General features: G+C 60.6%; 4 protein-coding genes and 2 non-coding genes across 6 annotated transcripts in view; 4 read left to right on the top strand and 2 right to left on the bottom strand.

The window, feature by feature from the left end:
* Positions 1–731: 731 nt before the first annotated feature.
* On the bottom strand, positions 732–6,745 carry LOC136059821 (E3 ubiquitin-protein ligase TRIM7-like). Its single transcript, XM_065753971.1, has 7 exons — positions 6,181–6,745; positions 5,220–5,306; positions 4,891–5,118; positions 4,314–4,336; positions 4,031–4,146; positions 2,877–2,909; positions 732–1,296 (listed from the first exon to the last, which is right to left on the bottom strand). Exons 1-7 carry the CDS (start codon positions 6,691–6,693, stop codon positions 770–772), a joined length of 1,527 nt encoding a protein of 508 aa, XP_065610043.1. The 5' UTR covers positions 6,694–6,745; the 3' UTR covers positions 732–769.
* Positions 6,746–9,649: 2,904 nt separating this feature from the next.
* LOC136059829 (zinc finger protein 48-like) lies at positions 9,650–11,550 on the top strand. Its single transcript, XM_065753980.1, is given in 5 exon segments — positions 9,650–9,751; positions 10,126–10,203; positions 10,286–10,981; positions 11,083–11,293; positions 11,295–11,550. Coding segments are annotated over 5 exon segments (1,329 nt in total). The 5' UTR covers positions 9,650–9,663.
* Positions 11,551–12,476: 926 nt separating this feature from the next.
* On the bottom strand, positions 12,477–14,140 carry LOC136059823 (zinc finger protein CKR1-like). Its single transcript, XM_065753973.1, has 2 exons — positions 14,019–14,140; positions 12,477–13,775 (listed from the first exon to the last, which is right to left on the bottom strand). Exons 1-2 carry the CDS (start codon positions 14,104–14,106, stop codon positions 12,526–12,528), a joined length of 1,338 nt encoding a protein of 445 aa, XP_065610045.1. The 5' UTR covers positions 14,107–14,140; the 3' UTR covers positions 12,477–12,525.
* Positions 14,141–15,892: 1,752 nt separating this feature from the next.
* On the top strand, positions 15,893–15,998 carry TRNAL-CAA (transfer RNA leucine (anticodon CAA)). Its single transcript has 2 exons — positions 15,893–15,930; positions 15,953–15,998. It is a non-coding gene; the product is annotated as a tRNA-Leu (tRNA).
* A 283-nt stretch (positions 15,999–16,281) lies between these two features.
* TRNAE-CUC (transfer RNA glutamic acid (anticodon CUC)) lies at positions 16,282–16,353 on the top strand. Its single transcript has one exon. It is a non-coding gene; the product is annotated as a tRNA-Glu (tRNA).
* Positions 16,354–20,099: 3,746 nt separating this feature from the next.
* Positions 20,100–24,649, top strand: part of IL4I1 (interleukin 4 induced 1) — a 4,953-nt gene continuing 403 nt past the window's right edge. Inside the window, exons 1-7 of the mRNA XM_065753970.1 lie at positions 20,100–20,187; positions 21,635–21,849; positions 22,389–22,501; positions 23,185–23,386; positions 23,540–23,608; positions 23,835–23,971; positions 24,224–24,649. The exon at positions 24,224–24,649 is cut by the window's right edge and continues 403 nt beyond it. Coding sequence (XP_065610042.1) covers positions 20,175–20,187; positions 21,635–21,849; positions 22,389–22,501; positions 23,185–23,386; positions 23,540–23,608; positions 23,835–23,971; positions 24,224–24,649 — 1,175 coding nt within the window. The 5' untranslated portion in view covers positions 20,100–20,174. The remainder of the gene's footprint in view (positions 20,188–21,634; positions 21,850–22,388; positions 22,502–23,184; positions 23,387–23,539; positions 23,609–23,834; positions 23,972–24,223) is intronic.

The raw sequence follows: 24,649 nt of genomic DNA, 5'->3' as shown, positions 1-24,649 counted from the left end.
CAGCCAAACCAGCACAGCTCTGCCCGGCGGAGAGGAGGGGGCCGTGGTGGTTTTGTTCTTTTCGCACAGCAACTTTTATTTCCCCACTCAACAGAGGTAACAGGAAACAGACACGACATACGGCGGGGGTCACACGAGGGCGGGTCGCAAGCGCACGCAGCTCACACCTAAACCTGCGCTGCCCCTCTCCCCGTGGGGGGGACCGGAGCCCACCCCCATATCACAGCCCAGCAACGCTCTGCGCTAAGAGGAGGGGAAGGTTGTGGGGGGGGGGGTCTGCTCTCGGGGGGCAGCAAAATGCGGGCACGGCCCCTCCCCGAGGGAGGGAGAGCGGGGATGGGGGTGAGGGGATGCTGAGGAGGGTCCTGACGGTGTGGTGGGGGCTGGGGGCGGCAGCTCTCCTCCTCGCATAGGGCAGCTATGGGGTGAGGAAGCCCGTGCGTGGCTCCGCTCCTCCGCTTGCAGCCGACTTTGTGGGTACAAAAAGAAAGGGGTCGGCTGGGACAGGGGGTCAGGAGGGGAAACCGACTGCGTTGGGGGGGGACGGGGGGGGGGGACTCGAGCAGCCAGGGGTGTCCACCTTGAGGCTGACAGCCCAGGGGACACGAACTCCTAAAGGTGAGAACAAAGAAATCCCAAACCCTACAGCTGGAGGAGGACCTCGGTCGGGAAGCCAAGGACACGGGAGCGGGATGGGGAGGGGGCACGGGAGCGGGATGGGGAGGGGGCACGGGAGCGGGATGGGGAGGGGGCACGGGGAGCGGGCAGGTCAATTGCACAGGGAGAGCGAGGAGCCCACGTAGAAGAGCCAGAAGAAAGGGAAAATCTTTTCGGTGAAGGCGGCCGTGAAGGTGAAGATGGGAGCCATGTTATCGGCGTTGTAGAACGCCACCCACCCCCCCTCGTAGTCCAGGTACACCCCGATCTTCCGGGGTCTCTCGCACAGGGACAGGGGCGTCTCCGGGGAGGTGAAAGCCTGGTACTGATCCCAATTCTTCCCCTTCCAGTTCAGCCCCACCGCCCAGATCCCCTCCTCCGGGGCGAAATCGATCTTCTCCTTCCTCCGCACCGACTCGCGCGCCGCCCCCAGCACCCAGCTCTCCCCGTCGCCCACCTCCACCTCCCAGTAGTGCCTCCCTGCCACGAAACCCTCCGCTGCCAGCACGCAGAAGGAGTAATCGAATCGTTTGGGGTTGGCAGGAAGCTCCTGCGGGGCACTGCGCAGCCGCACGCTCCTCTTGTCCTCCGACAGCACCAGGTAGGGGTTGGCCGTGTCTGGGTCCAGAGAGAGGTCACCTGGAGGGGGGGGACAAAGACACTGAGGGCCACTGCACGGCCCTCTCCCCACTGCTTCTTCGTTTTAGGGGGCAGGATGCTTTCAGGATGGGATATAGGGACCAGAAGTCTGGGTTGTAGGGGCTGGGATGTGATTTAGGGACCAGAATGATATGCAGGATGTGATTTAGGGACCAGAAATCTGGGTTGTAGGGGGCAGGTTGTGATTTAGGGACCAGAAATCTGGGTTGTAGGGGCTGGGATGTGATTTAGGGACCAGAACGATATGCAGGATGTGATTTAGGGACCAGAAATCTGGGTTGTAGGGGCTGGGATGTGATTTAGGGACCAGAACGATATGCAGGATGTGATTTAGGGACCAGAAATCTGGGTTGTAGGGGCTGGGGTGTGATTTAGGGACCAGAAATCTGGGTTGTAGGGGCTGGGATGTGATTTAGGGACCAGAAATCTGGGTTGTAGGGGCTGGGGTGTGATTTAGGGACCAGAATGATATGCAGGATGTGATTTAGGGACCAGAAATCTGGGTTGTAGGGGCTGGGGTGTGATTTAGGGACCAGAAATCTGGGTTGTAGGGGCTGGGGTGTGATTTAGGGACCAGAAATCTGGGTTGTAGGGGCTGGGGTGTGATTTAGGGACCAGAAATCTGGGTTGTAGGGGCTGGGGTGTGATTTAGGGACCAGAAATCTGGGTTGTAGGGGCTGGGGTGTGATTTAGGGACCAGAAATCTGGGTTGTAGGGGCTGGGGTGTGATTTAGGGACCAGAGGTCTGGGTTGTAGGGGCTGGGATGTGATTTAGGGACCAGAATGATATGCAGGATGTGATTTAGGGACCAGAAATCAGGGTTGTAGGGGCTGGGATGTGATTTAGGGACCAGAATGATATGCAGGATGTGATTTAGGGACCAGGATTCTGTGCTGTAAGGGCCAGGTTGTGATTTAGGGACCAGAAATCTGGGTTGTAGGGGCCAGGTTGTGATTTAGGGACCAGGATTCTGTGCTGTAGGGGCCAGGTTGTGATTTAGGGTCTACAGACAAATGAGAGATGGACAGAGCTCCGGACTGGAAAGGAATTGGCGTGGTCACATCTGCATGGGGAGCAGGTGAGGAGGGAGCAAACAGGAGAGGACCCAACAAGGGACGGATGCGGACAAATATTGGGATTTTCAATGGTTTGGGAGCAAAAGAGCTGCGTGGGAGGCAGGATTGGGCTCCTCTCTAATTTAGGGCAGAGGAACTCGGGCGTGCCAGCCCTGCCCCTGCTGCTGTCCCACTGGGCTCGCCCGAGATGTCTCCCAGAATAGAAATTTTGGTGTAGAAGTGACATTTTTAGCCACTGCTGAACGCCAGCAGAGGAGGAGCATCAGGAGCTTTGGGTTTGAGGGCTGCTCCCATCCTCCGGGGGAACGGGAGGAAAGGAGGGCTGTGAGATCTGCAACCAAGCACGGATCGGGAGCAGCAGGGTGTGCTGAGGACAGACTGATGCCCCATCCCCACCACGATGCCCCCAGGAAGTGGAAACTTTGGGTTTAGAAGTGGAAAAACGAAGGTTGACCCCCTCCAAAAAAAAAAACAGCCCTCACCTGTATCGTTCTCCAGCTCAAACCGAAGGTTCTCTGTGGGAATAGGAAAGAGAAATTCAGGTCTGGGGGCACCCAAACTGGACGAGCTGGGCTCTGGGGGCACCCAAACTGGACGAGCTGGGCTCTGGGGGCACCCAAACTGGACGAGCTGGGCTCTGGGGGCACCCAAACTGGACGAGCTGGGCTCTGGGGGCACCCAAACTGGACGAGCTGGGCTCTGGGGCACCCAAACTGGACGAGCTGGGGCTCTGGGGGCACCCAAACTGGACGAGCTGGGCCCTGGGGGCACCCAAACTGGACGAGCTGGGCCCTGGGGGCACCCAAACTGGACGAGCTGGGCTCTGGGGCACCCAAACTGGACGAGCTGGGGCTCTGGGGGCACCCAAACTGGACGAGCTGGGCTCTGGGGACACCCAAACTGGACGAGCTGGGGCTCTGGGGGCCCCCAAACTGGACGAGCTAAGGTCTGGGTGCCCCCAAACTGGACGAGCTGGGGTCTGGGGGCACCCAAACTGGACGAGCTGGGGTCTGGGGGCACCCAAACTGGACGAGCTGAAGCTCTGGGGCGCCCAAACTGGACGAGCTGGGCTCTGGGGGCACCCAAACTGGATGAGCTGGGCTCTGGGGGCACCCAAACTGGACGAGCTGGGCTCTGGGGGCACCCAAACTGGACGAGCTGGGGCTCTGGGGCACCCAAACTGGACGAGCTGGGCTCTGGGGCACCCAAACTGGACGAGCTGGGCTCTGGGGGCCCCCAAACTGGACGAGCTAAGGTCTGGGTGCCCCCAAACTGGACGAGCTGGGGTCTGGGGGCACCCAAACTGGACGAGCTGGGGTCTGGGGGCACCCAAACTGGACGAGCTGAAGCTCTGGGGCGCCCAAACTGGACGAGCTGGGCTCTGGGGGCACCCAAACTGGATGAGCTGGGCTCTGGGGGCACCCAAACTGGACGAGCTGGGCTCTGGGGGCACCCAAACTGGACGAGCTGGGCTCTGGGGGCACCCAAACTGGACGAGCTGAAGCTCTGGGGCACCCAAACTGGACGAGCTGGGCTCTGGGGGCACCCAAACTGGACGAGCTGGGCTCTGGGGGCCCCCAAACTGGACGAGCTGGGCTCTGGGGGCACCCAAACTGGAGGGCTTTCCAGCACTCACCCTTGAACTCCAGCAGGACTTCCTTCAGCACTGCACTCTTCTGGGAGAAGCTCTTCAGTTTCTTCTCCAGCTCGGCGAAGCCGGCCTCTGGCTTGCAGAACATCCAGCTCTCAAAGCTGGGGAGGAGAAAGCAGCGTTAGGATCGTCCTCTGGAACAAACCCAGCACACAGGGAAGGAATCCACCCCGCTCTGGGGCCGATTATTCCCTCCTCTGTGTCTTCCCCCCCCCCCCACTCCAGGACGAGCCTCCCAGTGAACCCAGTAAGGTCCCAGTTTGCTCACCTGCTTCCAGCCGTGGTGAGAGCCTGCAGAGAGGAAAAGCAGCATCCGTTAGTGCCCAAATCCCCCAAATTCCCCCCAGAAGTACTGAGGGGAGCAGCTCCCAGCTCAGTTCTTAGCAGCAGGATTTGGGTTTGTGGCTATTTCTTATTTCCAGGGTGGGAAAAACGGAATCCGTTACGTTTTTTCATTCAAAGGAATCAATAAAACAAAACTGATGATTGCCATCGAGCTGCCAGGACTGCGAGATTTTAAACAGAGAGAAAAACGGATGGCTGCCACGAAGGCTGTGAGGTTCAGGGCTCAGCGTGACAGTGCTTTGGGATAAATGCTTCGGGTGCTTCTCAGGCCCTGGCACCCACAGGGGACAAAGAGCTCTGTGCTTCAGGGTCGTTTTATCCCCAAAGCTGTGCTGAATTCGGGGGGGGGGGGGGGGGGGAAACCCAGCAGCAGCCCTGCAGCCAGTCCTGCTCCCAGTGTGGAGTTAACAGATCCCAGTACCACGGGAACTGGGAGGGGCTCTGGGAACCATCAGCCCACCCCCCGCTGGAAGCAGGACAGGACACGGCCCCACTCTCACCTGCCCGGCCGCGTTCCCGGGGCCGTTCTCCCCCCCGTGCTCCCCCAGCAGCTTGTCCAGCTGGGCTATCTCCTCCAAGAGCCTCGAGACGCTCTCATCTCTCCTCTTCACGATGTCCCTGTCCAGTTCCTCGAGGCGGGACAGCAGGAGCTGCTCCTTCTCCTCCAGGAAGCCCCGCAGCTCCTTGCACTCGGCCACGATTTTCTGCCTCTCCACTTCAGTCTGCTTCTGTTGAGGTTCAGAGGGGAGGGACGCGTGAGATCGTGGACGGGGGGGGTTGGGGGAGGGCTGGAAGGTGTAAGGGGGGGACTCTGTCCCCCTGCACTCACCAGAAGGTCCTCGCTCTGCCTCTCCCTCTCAGCTTTCGCCTCTTCACGGCCTTTCCTCAGGGAGCTCAGGTGCTCCTGGGGCACCTCCTGGAAGCAGAAGGCATTTAGGATGAGGAACACAGAAGAAAGGGACGCTGGGGGGTGACCTCCCAGAACAGCTAAGCATCATCACAGCAAGAAGACACCATCAACCCAGGGAGGGTGCAGAGCCCTGCGTCCCTGTTACCCCCAAAAACCCTCAGCTCGGGGCGTAAGAGGGGCAAAACCCATCCCCTAAAAGCTGAGCAGTTCGGTGCTGGGTGTAGGAAAACAGGGAAACGAAAGCAGCGAACCCGGTGCCAGAAGGGGCTGCGCAGAGACACCACGCCAAGCTCCTAAGTTCGTTAAGGGCTCCTTGCAATTAAACCGAAGCGCCCGGGCTCCCTTCTGACACCTGACCTCAGAGGAGGAAGCTGCTGGAAACCACGAGCAGAGGAGGACGGCACAGCACATCTTTTAGGGATCTGAACACAGAGCCCCCGCCCCACGATGGGGGGGGGGGGTTGAAGAGGAGGAATTTGGGGGCATGGGAGTGAGGGTGAGCAGCAGCTCCCCCTTATTGGAGCGTGGGGTTCCCTCACTGCACTGCGGAAAGGGGGCTCCCCCACCGGATCCCCCCCACCCCTTATTGGGCCACTACCAGGGGTTGGGAGAGGGGGGGCTCCTATACCTCACCCCCACCCCATACTGCACCCGAGAGAGGGGGTGCTCCCCTCCCCCACAATACTCCCCCCTCTTTTATAAACCCACCGGGATGGGGGGGGGGGGGGATCTCCCTACCACGCACCCCCACGGGACCCCAACCACACCCCGCAGCTGCACCCCTCAACGCCCCGCTCCGCTCACCCCCCAAATCCCCGAGGAAGGGCTGTGGGTCCCGACAGCCCCACTTCCACCCCTCCCCTCCCCCCTCCCCGCTCACCTCCGCCGCGTGGGCCGCCTCCTCGGCGGGCAGCACGGTGTGGCTGCGGTGCTCCCGGGACAGGTGGCACACGACGCACACCGCTCTCCGGTCCTGAACGCAGAACAGCCGCAGCGGTTCCCCGTGACGGGGGCACCGGGGAGGGCCCGGCGGAGCCGGAGGAGCGGCGGCGGGGAGAGGCGGAGCGGGGGCGGGAGGGCCCGGGGGGGGATCGGCGGGGCCGGGGGGCAGCCCGAGCTGGCGGACGATGTGGACGATGTTCCCGAGGGAGCGGTTGGGGCGGAAGAGGCGCTGCGGGACGGGCTCGCGGCACTGCGGGCAGCAGAGCCGCCGCGCGGAGTCCTCCCAGCACTGCGTCACGCAGGCCCGGCAGAAATTATGGCCGCATTCCGCCACCAGCACCGGGTCGGTGAAGTACTCCAGGCAAACCGGGCAGGTGAGCTCGTCCTGCAGGCTCCGCGCCGCGCTGCACGGGGCGGGCGGCACGGCGGGCGGGGCGGGCGGGGCCTCCATCGCCGCTCGGAGCTCCGCGGAGAGATCCGCACCGCTCCGCGCCGCCGCTCCGACTGACGGGGCCGGAAGGGGCGGGGCTACGCCTGCGCGGTGGGAAGCGGGAGTCTGCGCCTGCGCGGTGCGGGGAGGGGGAGGAGCCGCGCGCGCGCGTCGTGCCTCAGCACGTGTGGGAGGGGGAGTGCGCATGCGTGGGGCGTGGGAGCGGTGGGCGGGGCTGGGAGTGCGCATGCGCAGTGCCATCCTTTTGGAGGGGCGTGGGGTGGGGGGAGTATGGGGCTGTATTGGGGTGCGTGGGTCCTCGTGGGAGAGCGGGACGTGGGGTGGTCGTTCGTCGTGGGAAGGGGGTTGCACGTCTCCTTTTCTAGGGTGCGTGGTTCCTCCTGGAGTCATTAAGCGTGGAAAAGACCTCAGTGGTCGTTGCGTCCGTGTGTCGCCCCATCCGTTCAGGGTGGGAACGCAACCTCCGCGATCACGAGTGGGTGGGAATGGGTCCCTTTCTGCCCTGGCTCTGCTCGCCTCGCACTTGGCGGCTGTTTCCGTGTAAAAAGCGCCGAGTACTGCAGTGCTGGAGGAGATCCTTGCGGGGGGACCCCAAATTCACGGAGGAATGCCCCATTCCGTCCCCAAAATCTCTCGTTCCTCCGTGGGGGAGGAGTGCGAGGCACGTGGGGGGGCGTGCGAGGCACGTGGGGGGTGTCACACCGCAGTTCCCATCGATTTCCCCGCTTCTCTTTAATTTTTTCCTCGCTCTCTCCGCTGACGTTTGCTCTGCGGAGGGGACACGCGTGGGAGAAGTCACTCTCGGGCGGAATTTGGGGCGAAAAACAGCGAATTCGGGATCCGCGGGGGAGCAGCGCCGCGGAGGGGCGGTGCCCGCTTCCAAAATGGCGGCTCCGGCTTCAAGCAACGCACGGGGAGACGATGTCCCCCTCCCCCCCCTCGCCCCCCACCACCGCGAAGCGTTTGGGGCGAGTGGGGCGAGATGGTCGCTGCCTCCCCACGCCGCGAGGACAGCCGGGCTCAAGATGGCCTCGGGAGGATGAAGCCGCGGCGTCCATCTTGGGTCAGGGCAGCCCGTAGCGATGCGGGATGCGAGGGCTCCGCCAGACCTTGGGGGGGTGGGGGGGGGTCATTTTTGGTACATTTTCAGACCCTCAAAACCCTCCGAGGGCTCTTAAATGCATCTGCCGTGCACTCCCGACTGCCTGCTACGCGGGGAGCTGTCCCCACGGTCTGAAAAAAATCCCATTTCCACCCCAAAAGTGCCCCTCCTCCGTGGGATCAGTGCCCCTCCGTCCGCGCCCGAGAAAACGCCCTAAAAATCCCCACGTCCACATTTCGGATGCTTTTCGTGGCCCCAAAGCGACCGCACGACGGCTTTGCCACCCCCAAAAAGTGCAAAAAGGTTCTTTTGGAGCCATTTTTTACCCCCCCTTCCCGCCCCTACAGCCGCCAGAGGGCCGCGGTGATGAGCGGAGCTCTTTTCTCCTCCTTTTCCCTTTTCCAATCCCCCCCTCCTCCATCACTCCCTCTTTCTCTTTAATTTAACCCTTCCATTTCCTGCTCTGCCGGACGGGTCGGACCCCTCACGAGGACCTCTGCCCCTCTGCGCCGCGTTTTGGGGCGAAAAAGGCGGATTTGGGGTTTTTTTTTTCCTCCCAACATCCAAATGGGGCTCCTCTAGGATCTGCCCCCAGCACCTCCCGCACGGCACGGCGCAGGTAATGGGGTCCTCGGTCCGAAAAGTGCGGCCCCATCCCCGTCCCCTTCCCTTCCTCCCCCTCTACGCCACCATCTCCTCTCTCCGTCCCCGCGAAAAACCCCAAAACCCGACAAAAAAAATCCGTCCCCGTTGTTCTTCTGCCCCTCTGCCCGTCCTTCCCCCTTGAAAAACCCCAAACCCGACAGAGAAAGCCATCCCCGTTGTCCTTCCCCCTTTAAAAACCCCAAACCCGACAGAAAAATCCGTCCCCGTTGTTCTTCTGCCCCTCTGCCCGTCCTTCCCCCTTGAAAAACCCCAAATCCCGACAGAGAAAGCCATCCCCGCTGTCCTTCCCCCTTGAAAAACCCCAATCCCGACAGAAAAATCCATCCCCGCTGTCCTTTCCCCTTTAAAAACCCCAATCCCGACAGAAAAATCCATCCCCGCTGTCCTTTCCCCTTTAAAAGCCCCAAATCCCGACCCCAAAAAGCCCTGTGTCCCTCCTTCCCATTGTTCTGCTTTATGGGGTGGGCTCCCGGTGGGGACGATCCCCCTTTGGTCGCTTCGATTCGGGCAGGAAAATGAGGGAAGAGGGGATGAATGGCAAAGGAGCAAAAACATCACCGGGATCGGTGTCCTGAGCCCGAAATCGCCCCTTTTGTCCCCAAATCGGTGAGTCCGGCCCCAAACCCTTTCCTGTCCCCGTACCGACCCCATGATTATTTATGCTCTTCGTGGGGTGTGGAGGGGAGGGGTAACGGTGGGATTTCTGCCCTTTGTGGGGTGGGGGGTGGGGGATAATGGTGGGATTTCTGCCCTTTGTGGGGGGTGGGATAATTGGGGGATTTCTGCCCTCTGTGGGGTGGGGGGTGGGGGATAATGGTGGGATTTCTGCCCTTTGTGGGGGGTGGGATAATGGTGGGATTTCTGCCCTTTGTGGGGTGGGGGGTTGGATAATTGGGGGATTTCTGCCCTTTTTTGGGTGGGGGGTGGGGGATAATGGTGGGATTTCTGCCCTTTGTGGGGGGTGGGATAATTGGGGGATTTCTGCCCTCTGTGGGGTGGGGGGTGGGATAATTGGGGGATTTCTGCCCTCTATGGGGTGGGGGGTGGGGATCTGGGGGCAATTTCTGGGGAGTTCGGGACACGAGACCCCTGGGATGGGGAAGGAGACCGTGGAGGAGCACACGGGGTCTGGGATGGCTGATTTGACCCTATTCCCAGATACACGGGGCGTGTCCCCCCCCCCCCCCCCGCTGTGGGGCACCATGGAGCCCTACGTGCTGCTGGACCCACGGCAGAGAGCGCTGTACCGGGACGTGATGCACGAGAGCTACGAGACGCTGATGTCCCTCGGTAACGCCGACCCCAAATCCTCCATTTCTCCCCCCCCCATCCCACGCTCCCAACCTTTGGGGTGCCCCATCTGGGGGGGAATCCCCCTGTACCCATCTCCATCTTTAGGGGACCCCTTCTCCCTCCCCCCCAATTTCGATTTGATTCCCTCAGGAAGGGAGCGAGGATCTCTCTGTTTTATCCGATGGGAAACGGGGTCCTCCCAGCTCTCCCCCTCCCAAATAATGGGGGACATTTGGGGTTTTGTGCTGAGTCTGATGCTCTGGATCCCCTTATCTGATGCAGTGGGGTCGGGGGGGGCTCCTGGGGAGGGGAGGGGGGGGGGGGCACAACCTCCTGACCCATCGTATTCCCCTCTCATTTTTTCTTTCCAGAATTCCCCATTTCCAAACCCACGGGGGACGACCCCCCAGCCCTGGATCTCCACGTCCCCAAAGACGCCCCACGGGGAGGTGAGCCCCACCCCGCCCCTCTGTCCCTGTGGGGTTTGGTCACACCCCATCGTTCCCATCCACCCCTCTCTCTGCCCCACAGACACCGGAGCGGCGCGGAAACCCACCCGAGAAGACCCCAAAGCCACCGGGGGGTCTTCCGCAACCCCCAAAAAAACCCACGGGAGTCCTCCACGCGGTCCTACGGAGCGGAGGAGCGGGGAAACGCCGCAGCACCGCCGACCCCAACCCCGCACCGCCTGCGGCCAATGCGGGAAGAGCTTCAGCCACCCGTCGGCGCTGGCGAAACACCAAAAGATCCACTCCGGCGACCGCCCCCACGAGTGTGGGGTCTGTGGGAAAGTTTTCGCGTGGAGCTCCCATCTGGAGCGGCACCGGCGCGTCCACACCGGGGAGAAACCCTTCCAGTGCGGGGAATGCGGGCGGGCGTTCGCGTGGAGCTCCCACCTCCACCGCCATAGGCGCACCCACGTGATGGTGGAGGAAGAGGAGGAGGAGGAGGAGGGGGAGGATGGAGACCTCCCTCCTCCACCCCGAAAGTGCGCTGAGTGTGGGAAGAGGCTCAACCCCCAGACGGACCCGCAGCGCTTCGAGCATAAGGGGATGCAGACGTCGCCAACGGGGGGCGAGGATGGACCCCCGCCCACCCCAACGTCACCGGTTGGGGCCGGCCCCTCCGTCACCCCAAATTTCCCGTCTGAGGGTGTGCCCTCCGTCACCCCAATGCCATCAACTGGGGGTGAAGATGAGCCCTCCATTGCCCCCAAACCAACTGGGGGTGAGGACGAGCCCTCCACCACCCCAACCCCGACGTGTGCTGAGGATGGGCCCCCCATCTCCCCCTCCCCACGTGAACGGCGCAGCACGTCCACCCCACAGAGCTCCGAACCGCTCCCACCCCGCTGCTCCCACCCCACGGAGCGGCCCCACGCGCGTCCCGCCCGCAAACGTCGCTCCCAACGGAGCTCAGCGTCGACCGGGAAGGGCTTCGGGGCCGTCTCCGCGCCCCACCCGTGTCACGACTGCGGCGAAACCTTCAGGACCTCGACCCGTTTGGAGCGGCACCGGCGGCTCCACCGCGGGGAGAACCGCTTCGAGTGCGGGCTGTGCGGGAAGGGCTTCGCCTGGAGCTCCCACTACGACCGGCACCGGCTCACCCATACGGGAGAGAAACCCTATTCCTGCGCCCACTGCGGGAAACGCTTCGGGCGCAGCTCCCACCGCAACCGACACCAGCGTGGACACGCTGAGCAGCGTCCCGGCTGCCCCCAACCCGAGTGGGGCACGCCGTGTCGGGTGGGGGCACGCCGTCCTCCTTCCCCGCAGCCTTCCTCCCCTGCCCCGTGAGAGCCTCGGGCGCCGCTGCCGCCCCACAGATCCCGGGGTGGGGAGGGGGGTCCGGTGTCTTTGGGGATGGCCTGCCGTGGGGGGATGGTTTGTTGCCCCCCGTGTTCCGTGATGGGTGTTGAGGGGATGTTTTGGGGTCAGGGTGGACGGGGGGGTGGGACTGGGGGGGGGGGGGGGGGTCACTGAGTATGGTGGGATTTCACCCCACAGCGGTCCCCATCCTCTGCCCCACAGCGCGGGGTTGGGTGCACGGGTTCACGTGGGGGAAGGGAGGAGGGTCGTGGGGATGAAACCCCCCCGGGGACCCCCCCAACACCGCCGGGTCGGGTTTGGGCTGACGGGGCTGTACTCCAATAAAGAATCCTTCACCAAAAAGACCCTTTTTTGTGCGTCTTTTTGTCCAATAACCCACAGTGGGGGCACAGCTCCCACCCTACAGGACGCGTCCCCACGCCCATCCCGCCGGACCCACGCGGGGGTCGGGGATACCACCCCAGGAACCCCAAATCCGGCGGCTGTGGGGCACAGCGCTCCTTTTATTCACCGCGCTTCCTTCTCCCCCCCCCCCATCTCCCCCCAAAGAGCCGCCCCGACGGCCGCACATCGCGGGGTTTTGGGGTTATCACCCCCTCCCCACGGCATCAGCATCCCGGCTGAGGGGGGGGGGGTCGTCCCCGTGCCCCCACCCATCCCGGCAGAGGAGGGGTCTCCGTGCCCCCACCCATCCCGGCAGGGGAGGGGTCTCCGTGCCCCACCCATCCCGGCAGAGGAGGGGTCTCCGTGCCCCACCCATCCCAGCAGGGGAGGGGTCTCCGTGCCCCCACCCGTCCCGGCAGGGGAGGGGTCTCCGTGCCCCCACCCATCCCGGCAGAGGAGGGGTCTCCGTGCCCCACCCACGCGGACCCGTGGACGGGCGCTCTGTCCCCAGAGCACCGCCGTGCGCGGTCCCCGCCCCGCACCCGGCCGTGCTCATCGTCACCGCCGCGGGCTCCGGTTGTCCCCGCAGCGCACCGGGGCCGCGTGGAGCGGTTCTTCCCACGCGGCCGTCTCCTCCACGGGGAACGAAGGCGCCCTGGGGCCGTGGGCGCGGCGGTGCTTGGCGAGGTGCGAGCCCTGGCTGAAGGCTTCCCCGCACTCCGGGCACTCGTAGGGCTTCTCCCCGGTGTGCACGCGGCGGTGCCGCTCCAGGTGGGACGCCCACGAGAAACCCTTCCCGCAGTCCCCGCACGTGAAGCTCTTGAGGGCGGCGTGCCCACGCCGGTGGGCGAGGAACAGCGGGGCGTCCTCGAAGCGCTTCCCGCAGTCCCCACACTTGTAGGGCCGATCGGGGGAGTGCGTCTTGCCGTGCTGCACGAGGTGCGCTTTCTGCGAGAAGCGCTCCCCGCACAGCCCGCACGGGAACGGCCGCTCCCCGGTGTGCACGCGGCGGTGCCGCTGCAGGTGGGATGCCCACGCGAAACCCTTCCCGCAGTCCCCGCAGCGGTGGCCGCGCTCGCTCCGGTGACGCCGCTGATGCCGCAGCAGCGCCGGAGCGGCGCGGAGCGCTTTCGCCCCCGCGTGGGTGCGGCGGTGCCGGGCGAGGTCGGAGCTTTGGGAGAAGCGTTTCCCGCACGCGGGGCAGCGGTGCGGCCGCTCCCCGTGGGCGCGGCGGTGCTTGGCGAGGTGCGAGCCCTGGCTGAAGGCTTCCCCGCACTCGGGGCACTCGTAGGGCTTCTCCCCGGTGTGCACGCGGCGGTGCCGCTCCAGGTGGGACGCCCAAACGAAGCCCTTCCCGCAGTCCCCGCAGCGATGCGGTTTTTCGGTCGCGCGGGGCGTGGGGAAACCCTTCGCGCAGCGGTGGGGACGGTCGGCGGAGTGGGTGCGGCGGTGCTGGAGGAGGTGGGAGCTTTGGCTGTAGGACTCCCCGCACTCGGGGCAGTTGTAGGGCCGCTCCCCGGTGTGCACGCGCCGGTGCCGCTCCAGGTGCGATGCCCACGGGAAGGATTTGCCGCAATCGGAGCAACCGAACGGGCGATCCCGGGACGGCTTCGAGCCCGTGGGTCTCGGGACCGGGGCGGCGTGGGGCGGCTGCGCGGCCCCGAGGGGGACGGCTCTGTCGGGACGCTTCGCTTTCCGTCTGCGCGACCCCGCGGATCGATCCCGCGCCGGGTTATGGGACGGGGGCAGCTGGGGCTCCTCCTCCTCCTCCTCCTCCTCCACCGCTTTGTCGTTCACCAAGCCCTGAGCTGCGGGAGATGGGGGGGGGGGGGATGGGTGAAAACGGGGCTGGGGTCAGCCCCCCAAAACTGCAGCGGGTGTGGCACCCGAGGGTCGGGAGGGTGGCAGGGGGGGGCCCCGCCGCAGCCCGGCCTTCCTCCTCCCCCCCCCCCCCCCCACGCCCCTTTCCTTACGGGGGGAAAAAGGAGGCAATGCGGGACGGCCGGGAGCTGCCGAAGGGGGAGGGGAGGGGGATTTGGGGTCGGCGTTACCGAGGGACATCAGCGTCTCGTAGCTCTCGTGCATCACGTCCCGGTACAGCGCTCTCTGCCGCGGGTCCAGCAGCACGTAGGGCTCCATGGCGGGCGGGGGGCGGCCCTAAAGCATCCCCCGCCGGGAAGGGAAATCCCTAAAAGGGGGGGGGGGGGGGAAATCGCCCCAAAATCGGGACCTCGAGTTATGGTTTCGTTTGCGTGTGTGTGCGTTTTGGGGGGCGTTTCTTCTCCGCCCCAGGATGAACCCCGACTCTGCTTTAGGGTCGGGACATGGGGGCGGGGGGGACCCCCCCACCAGCTGCGTTTTGGGGGAAAAACGCAACAAATCAAAGGGAAAGGGGGGGGGGGGGGGGGGGCTGAGAGGCGGCGGTCTCCCCGCAGCCGCGCATTTCCCACCCCCTCCCCCCGTTCTTCCCCCCATTTCCCCCCCCCAGTCCACATCCTGACCCCATTCCCCACCCCACGGAGTGGGGGAGGGGTGGGAGGGACGACCCCAGAGCCGAATGCGGCGCGTTAAAATCCCTCCCCCCCCCCCGCCCGTACCTGCAATTAAATCCATACGTCGGGAAAACGCATCCTATGGGGCGCGTGGGGGGAGGGGGACACACAGCGCATTCGGGGCGCGGATCCCCCCCCCCACGGAACCCACAATGGAGGTGAAGGCGGAGTCGCTCCGGAAGCTTTGCTGCGGGATCCGGGCGAAGGGAAACGCCGAGCCCTCCGGGTGAGCCCTCTAGAGGCGAGCCGACCCCACAGCCCCTTCCACTCCCCCGCGCGACCGCGGTCACGCTCCCCCCCCTCGCCCCCGAAACGTTTTTGGGGCGCTGGGTCTGGAAATCCCATTCCCTGCAGGCGGACATCCGTGGTTACTGCGGACAGAGGGGGGCAACGTGGGGACGGAGTGGGGAGCGTTGGGATATGGGGTTATCCGTAGGGAAAAAAGTGGGAATGCGGTGGGATATGGGGTCATTGCAGCCGTGGGGGGCGGTGTGGGATATGGGGTCATTGCAGCCGTGGGGGCGGTGTGGGATATGGGGTCATTGCAGCCGTGGGGGGCGGTGTGGGATATGGGGTCATTGCAGCCGTGGGGGCGGTGTGGGATATGGGGTCATTGCAGCCGTGGGGGCGGTGTGGGATATGGGGTCATTGCAGCCGTGGGGGCGGTGTGGGATATGGGGTCATTGCAGCCGTGGGGGCGGTGTGGGATATGGGGTCATTGCAGCCGTGGGGGCGGTGTGGGATATGGGGTCATTGCAGCCGTGGGGGCGGTGTGGGATATGGGGTCATTGCAGCCGTGGGGGGGCGGTGTGGGGGTCCCTATGGGGGTACAGGTGGGGACTGGGAGGGGTGCAGGAGGGACGGAGCTGCGGACAAAACATTTGGGGTTTCCACCTGGAAAACGGGACCCTGTTGCTGAGGAAACATATGGGGCCTTGGGTTTAGCCCTCGTCGCCCACCCAGGAACGCCTCAGCCCCACAAACTCACCTCCCCACGGTCTCGTCTCAGCGCAACAAAGCTCCCCCACCCCATAAGTACACCCCATGGCAAACGACCCCCCCTTACATTACCCCAAAAAGCAGCTGGGGGTAAAGCAAAACGCCTGGGGCTTCCCCGGGACACCCACCCTACACCAAAACCTTCGGGGTTCCCTATACCTCAGAGTTTGGGGTTCCCCAGACCCCTTCTCTGCTCCAACGAAGACCACCTCCTCTTCCTCTTCCCTCTCCTCCTCTTCCTCTCTTCTTCCTCCTCCTCCTCCTCCTCATTTTCTCCCCCTCTCCTATTGGCCGCGCCTTGATTGCCCCACAAAACCCCACCCCCATCCACGAGGGTTAATGAGTGAGGATGAGGAGGGCGCAAACCCACGCGTGTCAGGATGGCCGAGTGGTCTAAGGCGCCAGACTCAAGGCAGCTCCTTCCCCGTGGGGATTTCTGGTCTCCGTATGGAGGCGTGGGTTCAAATCCCACTCCTGACACCCCTCTTTTGTTTTTTCTTCCCCACTCCGACCCTTTTTGAGCCGTTTAAGGAGCCCCGATTTGGGGAAAAAGACGCATCCCCCCCCCCTATAAATATATATATAAAACCCTATTGCAAAGTGCACCCACGCGTGGGGCGCAGAGGGCACAGCGGGGACACACTGACCCCACGGGGGCCGCGCAGAGCCCCGCCCGTGGGTGAATCCCCCCCTCCCCCGTGGGAGAAGGAATCCCCACGATGGGGTCACGCGTGGGACCCCCCGGAGCACCGCAGGCAGCCGCTCCCTGGTGGTCTAGTGGTTAGGATTCGGCGCTCTCACCGCCGCGGCCCGGGTTCGATTCCCGGTCAGGGAAAGTCTTTTCCCCGCGAATTTTCACCCAAAATCTTTTCTTTATTTCGTCTCTTTTCTCTTTTCATCTTCTAAACGGATTAAATCCCACCCGAGGCGAAATAATTAATGGAAAGAAACCCACGGAGACCACAGAAACGCTGCAGGCTCTGCATTCACTGCAACGCTGTGGTGCTATTTTTGACGGGGGGGGGTTTGGGGGACCCCTTTTTCTGCCCCTCTTTGGGTTTTCGCTTCGCTTTCCCGCCGAACTTCGCCCTCACGGTGTGGGGTCTCCTGCTTTGAGTCTCCCCCCCCTCCTGCTCTGGGCTCCCCCCCTTTGCCGGGGTCTCCTTCCCTCTCGGGGTCTTCCTTCCCCCCCACAGACACAGCTCCGTTTTCCAGACCCCCAAAATCCAACGAGATTCTCTGCCCCCCCCTTATGCAAATTCGCATGCAAATGAGCAGCCCTCCGGTCGGCCAAAGGAGCAATACCCCCCACCCCATCACAACGCTCAGTGGGGTTTCTGGGGGTCCCCCAGTGCCCCCCGCTCCTTTGGGTCCGCCGTGCAATTAACCCAAACTCCACCTATGGGGGAAATCGGCCCCACGGGAGAGTTTGGGGTGAGGAGGAAACTGAAGCGGAGCAAATCCTTCGGGTTGGGACGGATGTCCTCATCTGCACTCAGCAGCAAAGCCGGGTCTGTCACCCCGAGCATTAACGATGACATTACTTCGTTAACGCGTCCGCCCGTGGCCAAATCGGCTCCAAAGGGGCCGAGCCTATTTTCATCACCGAGATCGCTCCTTAATTACTGCCACAGCCCAAGCAGACCTGGCGAAGGGCTGATTAACATAATTGATTGTCCGCTAATGACACCGCGGAACAATGGGAACGAGAAGAAAACCCCCGAGTGTAAAATACTGAGGTTTTGTTCGCAGCATTCGCATGACCTCAACCCAAAGAGCCGCAGCGCTGCGACGGTAACCCGACCCCTGTTCTCATTTATCCCAATTAATCCAAATTCATTTGCCCTTCCAGTTGATCAGTGTGTATTCTAAGTCATCCTAGTTCATCCTAAGTCATCCTAAGTCATCCTAAATCATCCTAAGTCATCCTAGTTCATCCTAAGTCATCCTAAATCATCCTAAGTCATCGTAACTCATCTCAATTCACCCAAATCCATTCGAATTCATCCTAACTCATCCAAATTCACCCAAACTCGCTCAAGCTCCCCCAAATTCCCCAAGTTCCCCCCAATTCCCCCAAGTTCCCCCAAGTTCCCCCCAATTCCCCCTTCTTTTTCATCCAAAGTCACCCAGTTTCACCCAAAGTCATCCCAATTCACTCAAGTTCCCCCCAGTTCCCCCTTCTTTTTCACGCAGGCCCACCCCACGCGCCCACACCTACGCCCCCCATGGATCCCCCCACCTCTTGTGGACGTCGCGTGGACCTCCTGCCCCAGAGCTACGATGGGGCCGTGACGAAACAAAACCATTCCCACTTTTATTTTTCTTGAACAGATTTTCCCCACTTCTTTTTTTGATTGATCCCTCACCGCGAAGAGCTCTGAGCAGTGCTGGGGGGGAGGGAAGCCCCCCCGTGCCCCCCCGATGCTGCAGTGCCCCGAGCAGACCCTCACCCCCACCCCACATTTGAGTGTTGCAATGAGTTTCAGGTGGAAACCAAAACCCTTCCAGGAACCCTGAAGGAAGCAGCAGCAGAAGGAGCACGGGAAGAACTGGTTCTGTAATTAAAGCTGGCTTATGCCCGGACAATAAAGCCATCACCGGAGACGGATTGCGGAGCGACTTGTGACGACACGTGCTGATCTCTCCCCTGTCCAAACAAACCGCCCTGCGTGGATCTGTCCGGTCCTGCGTGGGTTCCTCCGTGCCGTCCCGAAGCGCTCGGGCTTCTGTTGAGGATGCTGAGGGATCGAGCTGCAGGGAAACCAAACGTTAGGACAAAATCAACGGCGGTTGGCACGGATACGGAGGCGTGGGTTTGGGTTTGACATCGGGGAGAGGCAAAGGGGTTTGGTTGAACGGGGGCTGAGGTCCACGAGGCAGCAAGAAATGGGGAGGGGGGACTCACACCGCGCTCCGAGTTTCCCCTACATGCAGTTATCCGCGGGCACCCACCAACTGGTTTTAATGGGAACAGGAGGGGAGCGTGGGCAGCGTGCTGGGGAGCAGGACGTGCCCCATGAGCAGCCCAAGAAGAGCTCTCATCATCCATTGCACTGCGGGGAAAACCCACACCCTGGCTTCTTCCAGGAAAACCCGTTGTGAAACCCGCGTGGTTACGTGACCCCGACTGCCAGCACCGGGAGACGCCCCACCGAAGTGGGGGGACGGAGGGGGCTGGAGGCCACGGGGGGGGATTTTGGGAACGCGGTCTGGTGGTGCTGCCCCGACCCAGGGGGAGGTTGGGGTGGGCTCAAGGTCCTTCCCACCCCGACACCTCTTAGGATCTGGGGACCACCTCGATTCGGTGAAGCAGAAACCCCACAGCTACGTGACCGCTTCAAGCACAGTGTTCCTCAAAAGAAGGGTTTCCCTAACCCACCCTCGCCCCGTGGTTCTGCAGAACCCACTTCTGGGGCATTCATTCAACCACAAATTTGACGTGTGGGGCCGACGGTCCCCTCGAGGGCATCCGTGCTCATCAAAGTTCTCCTTCTGCTTTGTGACAAAGTGCACCGCGACGGATGGGAGCTGGGCCAGAGCAGTGCGGGAAATCTCGACGTTTCAGTAAAAGAACTGAAAAAGAGGCCCCAAAAAAGAGGTACTGAAAGGAGGCAGAAAAAAAACCCCAATAAATACCATTGAAATCAGACTTTGGGAAGAAGGGAAAGCACAGCAAAGATGAGTTGTGGAGGGGAGGTGCTGGTTTACCGTTATTAATTTTAGGGAGATGTCCAGTCAAGGTGTCACGAGCGATGGGTGCTCATAGAGACACAACGAAGTGCCCCACTGACCTCTCCGTGGGGGTCCGGTGGGTGTCCCATCCACACAAAGCTCTGCCACTCCACTTTGGACGTTCGGGTGAACACATCCCGTGGTTCCCTCTATGCCAAACGAAGAGAGGACCAACACATCCCAAATGATGCAATAGTTGAGCGTGCGATGGGTGGATTTCCACCTGGAGATCCACCACCATCATCAGAAGGGATATTTGGGATGGATTTCCACCTGGAGACGCCGCTGCCCTCATCTAAAGGGATATTTGGGATGGATTTCCACATGGAGATGCCACCATCATCATTGGAAGGGATATTTGGGATGGGTTTCCATCTGGAGATGCCGCTGCCCTCATCTAAAGGGATATTTGGGATGGATTTCCACCTGGAGACGCCGCTGCCCTCATCGGAAGGGGTATTTGGGATGGATTTCCACCTGGAGACGCCGCTGCCCTCATCTAAAGGGATATTTGGGATGGATTTCCACATGGAGATGCCACCATCATCATTGGAAGGGATATTTGGGATGGGTTTCCATCTGGAGATGCCGCTGCCCTCATCTAAAGGGATATTTGGGATGGATTTGCCCCCTTCTCACGCTTCCTGCTCGTCCTGCAGGAGGGCGAGGCCGCCTTCAGTGCCTCCTGCTGATAAAGTCCCACAAAGGGATGTCTCATGGCCAAAGGAGGTGACAGCAGTGAGTAAAAAAAATAACATCAGTAAAAGCAAATACAAAAGAACCGAATGTGTACTCAGCTGCCACTTCCCCTTCTTATGACATACTGTACTTTCTTCCGGGGTGGACTTTTTTTTTCTCTCTTAAGCCAGGGTATAAAATGGAAACTAATCTCAGCGGAGGAGTCATCTGCCAACTGCAACCATGGCTCTGATGGGTGAGTGGTTCTCCACTCTGTTGCTCTTTTTTTTCCCCTCCTTTCCTTCAGAGTTTCCTCCTTTTCGTCGAGCTGCTCTGTTTTATGATCCTGTAGAATTCGGCTTCTTGGGCAGCGGGAAATTTCCTGTGTGAGGGTGGAGGACGGGATGTGTGTGTCCCCCAGGGGTCTTCGTGGGGACACCTCCTCGGATCACGTTTGGGGTTTCTCCGGCTCTAGTCGTGACACAAGAAGGTTTCGTGGAAGGGGGGAATCCATCGGACATCTCCAAGAGCTCATCCCAAAGCATTTCTCCCCTCCAAGAGCTCATCCCAAAGCATTTCTCCCCTCCAAGAGCTCATCCCAAACCATTTCTCCCCTCCAAGAGCTCATCCCAAAGCATTTTTCTCCTCCTGTGGAGACCCTGACCTCCAGAAAAGATCTTTGTCTTCCACGTCATCTGAGGGCATTTAGGGTTATCACGTTGGTTGGGAAGGAGAACTGAACTCCAGAAAAGTTCTCCTTTTTGTGATGTCCAGAAGTGTTTGGGGTTGGCACGTTGGTTGGGATGGAGACCTCCTGACCTCCAGAAGATCTCCTTTTCCTTCCACATCATCCCACAGTTCTCGGGGAGGTCTCATTGGATGGGATGCGGATCTCCCTATCTCTAAAAAAAGGACCTTTGTCTTCCACACCATCCGAAGGTTTCCGGGGTCACCACGTTGGGTGGGACGCAACGAGACCCCACGCAGCCCACGCCCACCAAAGCCCCACTCAGGACGCAGTCCTTCGTGGAGCTCAGGGCGGTGACGGTGTTGGATCAGGACGATTAACACCGTTTTCCTTCACCCCATTACTTTCAGCCGTGCTTCTGAGGCAGTGCTGTCATTAACCGGGCTAATTACAGCTCTCTAATTATTTTGCACCTCCAGGAAAGCCAGGCAGCCAGGGGCTGCTCCTGCAGCTCTGAGATAATCCCCTCTGTGGGAACAGCTCTGGGCTTCGGCTGCAGTCTGCGTGCTTGGACTTTCAGCACAGGTTTTCCCATAAGCACAGATGACTCACGGTGCGGTTACAAAAGATGTTGGATTTTATTTTCCCCTCTTCCTCATATATATATATATTTTTTTTTTTCCCAGAAAGAGATCAGAAAATAAAAGTAATCCGGGAGTTACTCGGTAGAGCAAAACAAATCAGGAACTCCCCGTCGGGGTTTCTGCTCACACTTCTATGGCTTCTCTTCATCTCTCTCACACCTATCTTACAGATACATGTATTATCATAGGTGATGAATATTTCATCCCTTTGTATTCCCAGTGTGAATTCCTCCCTCCATCGTGCCACCCAGGGTAAAAAATAATGGGATAAAGCACTGTGACAAGGGAGGAGGCAGTGGGCAGCGATTTACTCATTCACACCGCTTCTGTTCCTCGCATGCAAGTGACATTTAATTACCATTCCTCGTTAGTCCTCTTCCAAGTGCTCCTCCTATCGGGGCTCGCCGGTGCCAAGAGGTTCTCGTGCTTCCCCGAGTACTGCCTCCACGACAGAGACTACGCAGAGCTGCTGAGTATCGTCAAACACGGGCTGGAGCCCACCACCCACCCCTCCAACGTGCTCATCGTCGGGGCCGGGATCAGCGGGCTGACAGCAGCCAAGCTGCTCCGGGACGCCGGCCACAAGGTGAGGGGGGCACCGAGGTGGGGCTGCTTTCTAACAGCTGAGGTCTTCCAGCTTGGAGAGGGAAGGCATCGATTCTGGGGGGAGATATGCATTTCTGGGGGAATCCACGCGTTTCTGGAGGGAACTGATGCGTTTCTGGGGGGAATCGATGCATTTCTGGGGTAACCGATGCGTTTTTTGGGGGGAATCGATGCATTTCTGTGGGGAGTTGATGCATTTCTGGGAGGAATCGATGCCTGGCGTTGGTAGAAAGAAGGAAGAAGCAAGTGGAGTTTCACCCGACTCAGGCACGGTTTTCACAAGCTTAAAGAAGGGATAAATGGAAGCTGAATGCAAAGCAGCTCGTTCAGATACAACGAGACCCACTCAGCAGAGGGCTAGGAACCGAGAGATTTGGGGTGATGTTAAGTGTTATGGGTCTACATTCACTTCTTCATTCGGAGAGGACCTGTCCCACCCCATAAGCACTGTTGGTGATCAACTGCTCTGTGAGTGGAAGTGCCCCAAACCCAAATATCTGCTGTCTCTTCCCTTTCCAGGTCACCATCCTGGAAACCAGCAATCGGGTGGGTGGGAGGATCAGCACCTACCGGGAGGAGGGGCAGGACTGGTACGTGGAGCTGGGAGCCATGCGCCTGCCGAGAAAGCACAGGTGAGCTGCCGTCCTGTATCCCTTTCGTGGTCGAGGTGACTACTTGGAAAGTCACAAGCCCAAAAGTTGGGCGAGTTCCCACCCGTTGGGTGCCCAACCCGGGCTTGGTAAGAGGATGGAGTCACGCAGAGCTTGGGCGTCAGCCAAAATGCTCTGGGAAGGAACCGTGGGGCTGTCCCCAAACACAACACGTGTCCTGGGTTGGGATCAGAACCTCCCTCCTCCTCCAGCAGAAATAGGTGTCTGTGGGGTCTCTCCCAACCCAACCAATTCCATGTTCTGAGATCTGGTCAGCTCTTGGTCCCCATTTCATCTTCTTATACATTCGTAGATTTATAGACTGGAAAGGACCTACAAGATCACCTAGTCCAACCATCCTCCTATCACCATCCCTACCCACTGAACCACTGAATCAAATCCCTTAGGTCTCCTTTCCCCATGACTTCTGTGCTGAGGCAGAACACCTTCCAAGCAGCGAAAAAAATAGAGATAGCAGTGCCTAAAATACCCACAACGAAAAGCCAAGGCCATCGATAGGAGCACCAACACCGTCAGGGTGGAATTGTCCTTCAGTGGTGAAGTCACACATGGGTGCCCCAACGAGCTCAACGGGAAAACGCCCTTTTCTCAGCTCCTTGGGGGGGGGGTCCCGAGCACTTCCCACCTCCTGTGCTCTGCTCCAGGTTGGTGCGTGAGTTCATCCGTCAGTTCGACCTGAAGCTCAACCCCTTCCGCCAGACAGACGACAACGCCTGGTACTTCGTCAACGGCATCCGAGCGAGAGTGGCAGAAGTCAACAGCAACCCCGACATCCTGAATTACACCCTGAGTCCCTCGGAGAGGGGCAAAAGTGCCAGCCAGCTCTACAGGGAAGCACTGCAGTCGGTACGTGGCCACGAAGCCAACCCCGCAGGGTGAGCTCGGCCCGTGACCGAACCCCACCTCGGAGTACCCCAAGGAATCCCAACAGAAGAGAATTTCTTTGGGAAATGCACTTTTTTTTTTGCCTCTTTGACTCCATCTGTATTTCCTCTGTAGGCTTTCAAGGAGTTCCAGACCATGGACTGCAAGGAATACCTGGCTAAACACGACTCCTTCTCCACCAAGGTAAAGGGAGATTCTGTGCGACCCAGCTGGTTGGGAGGGGGCACGCCGGGTCGAAAATTCCCAATTCGCTCTGATTGAGTCCACCTAAATCAGAGGAGGCACTGATCCACACGGAGCTGGAGCTGAAATCCAAGAGATCCGAGCAGATCAGGATGTGAATTTTGGCTTGGGGTTGGTCCGTGCACCGAGGTAACCACTCCAGGCTCCGACATCTCGTCTTCCCTAGGAGTATTTGATCAAAGTTGGAAACCTGAGCCGAGGAGCTGTCCAGATGATCGGCGACCTGCTGAACGAGGACTCGGGCTTTTATCTGTCCTTCCTTGCCTCGCTGTGGGATTTTGATATCTTCTCTAATGGGGAGAGGTAAGAGGTCGTCTCTTTTGGGGAGAGGTAAGGTGTTTCCTGCAGGAGATAACCTCACTTCGTGCCGCCCTACAAAAACACAATGGGAAAGGGAAATTTTAGTGTCGTCTCAATGTCTGAATGGGTTATCTTTTCTCAAAGGCTCACTGATCTCTCCAGGAGAGATTTCACAGTTCAGACCTCTAGGAGAAGTTCTGCCCTCATCAAAAGCCAACTCTTTCCCCCCCCCCACCTCCTCCTTCTCCTTTCCAGCTTCGACGAAATCACGGGAGGTTTTGACCAACTGCCCAAAGCCTTCCACAAAGCGCTGCCGGGCGTCGTCAAGTTCAACTGCACGGTGGAAAAAATCATGACGAAGGGAGGGAAAGTCCGGGTGTTCTACCGTGCCCCGGACACCCTCGCCCCGAGCATAGCGACCACAGATTATGTCCTCGTCACGGCCTCGGCCAAAGCCACGAGGCACATCCAGTTCTTCCCACCGCTCTCCTCCACCAAGAACGACGCTCTCCGCTCCATCCACTACGCGAGCGCTTCCAAAATCGCTCTGGCGTGCACGGAGAAGTTCTGGGAGAAGGACGGCATTCAAGGAGGGCAATCCATCACCGACCGCCCCTCCAGGTTTATCTACTACCCCAGCCACAACTTCTCCAGCGGGGTCGGGGTCATCTTGGCCTCGTA

Source organism: Cyrtonyx montezumae, unplaced genomic scaffold (genome assembly GCF_038088225.1).
Source record: "Cyrtonyx montezumae isolate F1298 unplaced genomic scaffold, pur_monq_1.0 scaffold_88, whole genome shotgun sequence".
NCBI classification, from domain to species: Eukaryota; Metazoa; Chordata; class Aves; order Galliformes; family Odontophoridae; genus Cyrtonyx; species Cyrtonyx montezumae.
The sequence above is the reverse complement of the archived record's forward strand: the minus strand, read 5'-3'. Positions and strand labels throughout refer to the sequence as shown.

Excerpts from the sequence above, each read along its gene's own strand:
- LOC136059821 (XM_065753971.1), bottom strand. The coding sequence starts at position 6,693 with ATGGAGGCCCCGCCCGCCCCGCCCGCCGTGCCGCCCGCCCCGTGCAGC. Across the intron at positions 5,307-6,180 it reads AGGCGGCCCACGCGGCGGAG|GAGGTGCCCCAGGAGCACCT; the intron begins GTGAGCGGGGAG and ends TTCTGCTTCCAG. Across the intron at positions 2,910-4,030 it reads AGTCCTGCTGGAGTTCAAGG|AGAACCTTCGGTTTGAGCTG; the intron begins GTGAGTGCTGGA and ends CTATTCCCACAG.
- LOC136059823 (XM_065753973.1), bottom strand. The coding sequence starts at position 14,106 with ATGGAGCCCTACGTGCTGCTGGACCCGCGGCAGAGAGCGCTGTACCGG. Across the intron at positions 13,776-14,018 it reads CGAGACGCTGATGTCCCTCG|CTCAGGGCTTGGTGAACGAC; the intron begins GTAACGCCGACC and ends CATCTCCCGCAG.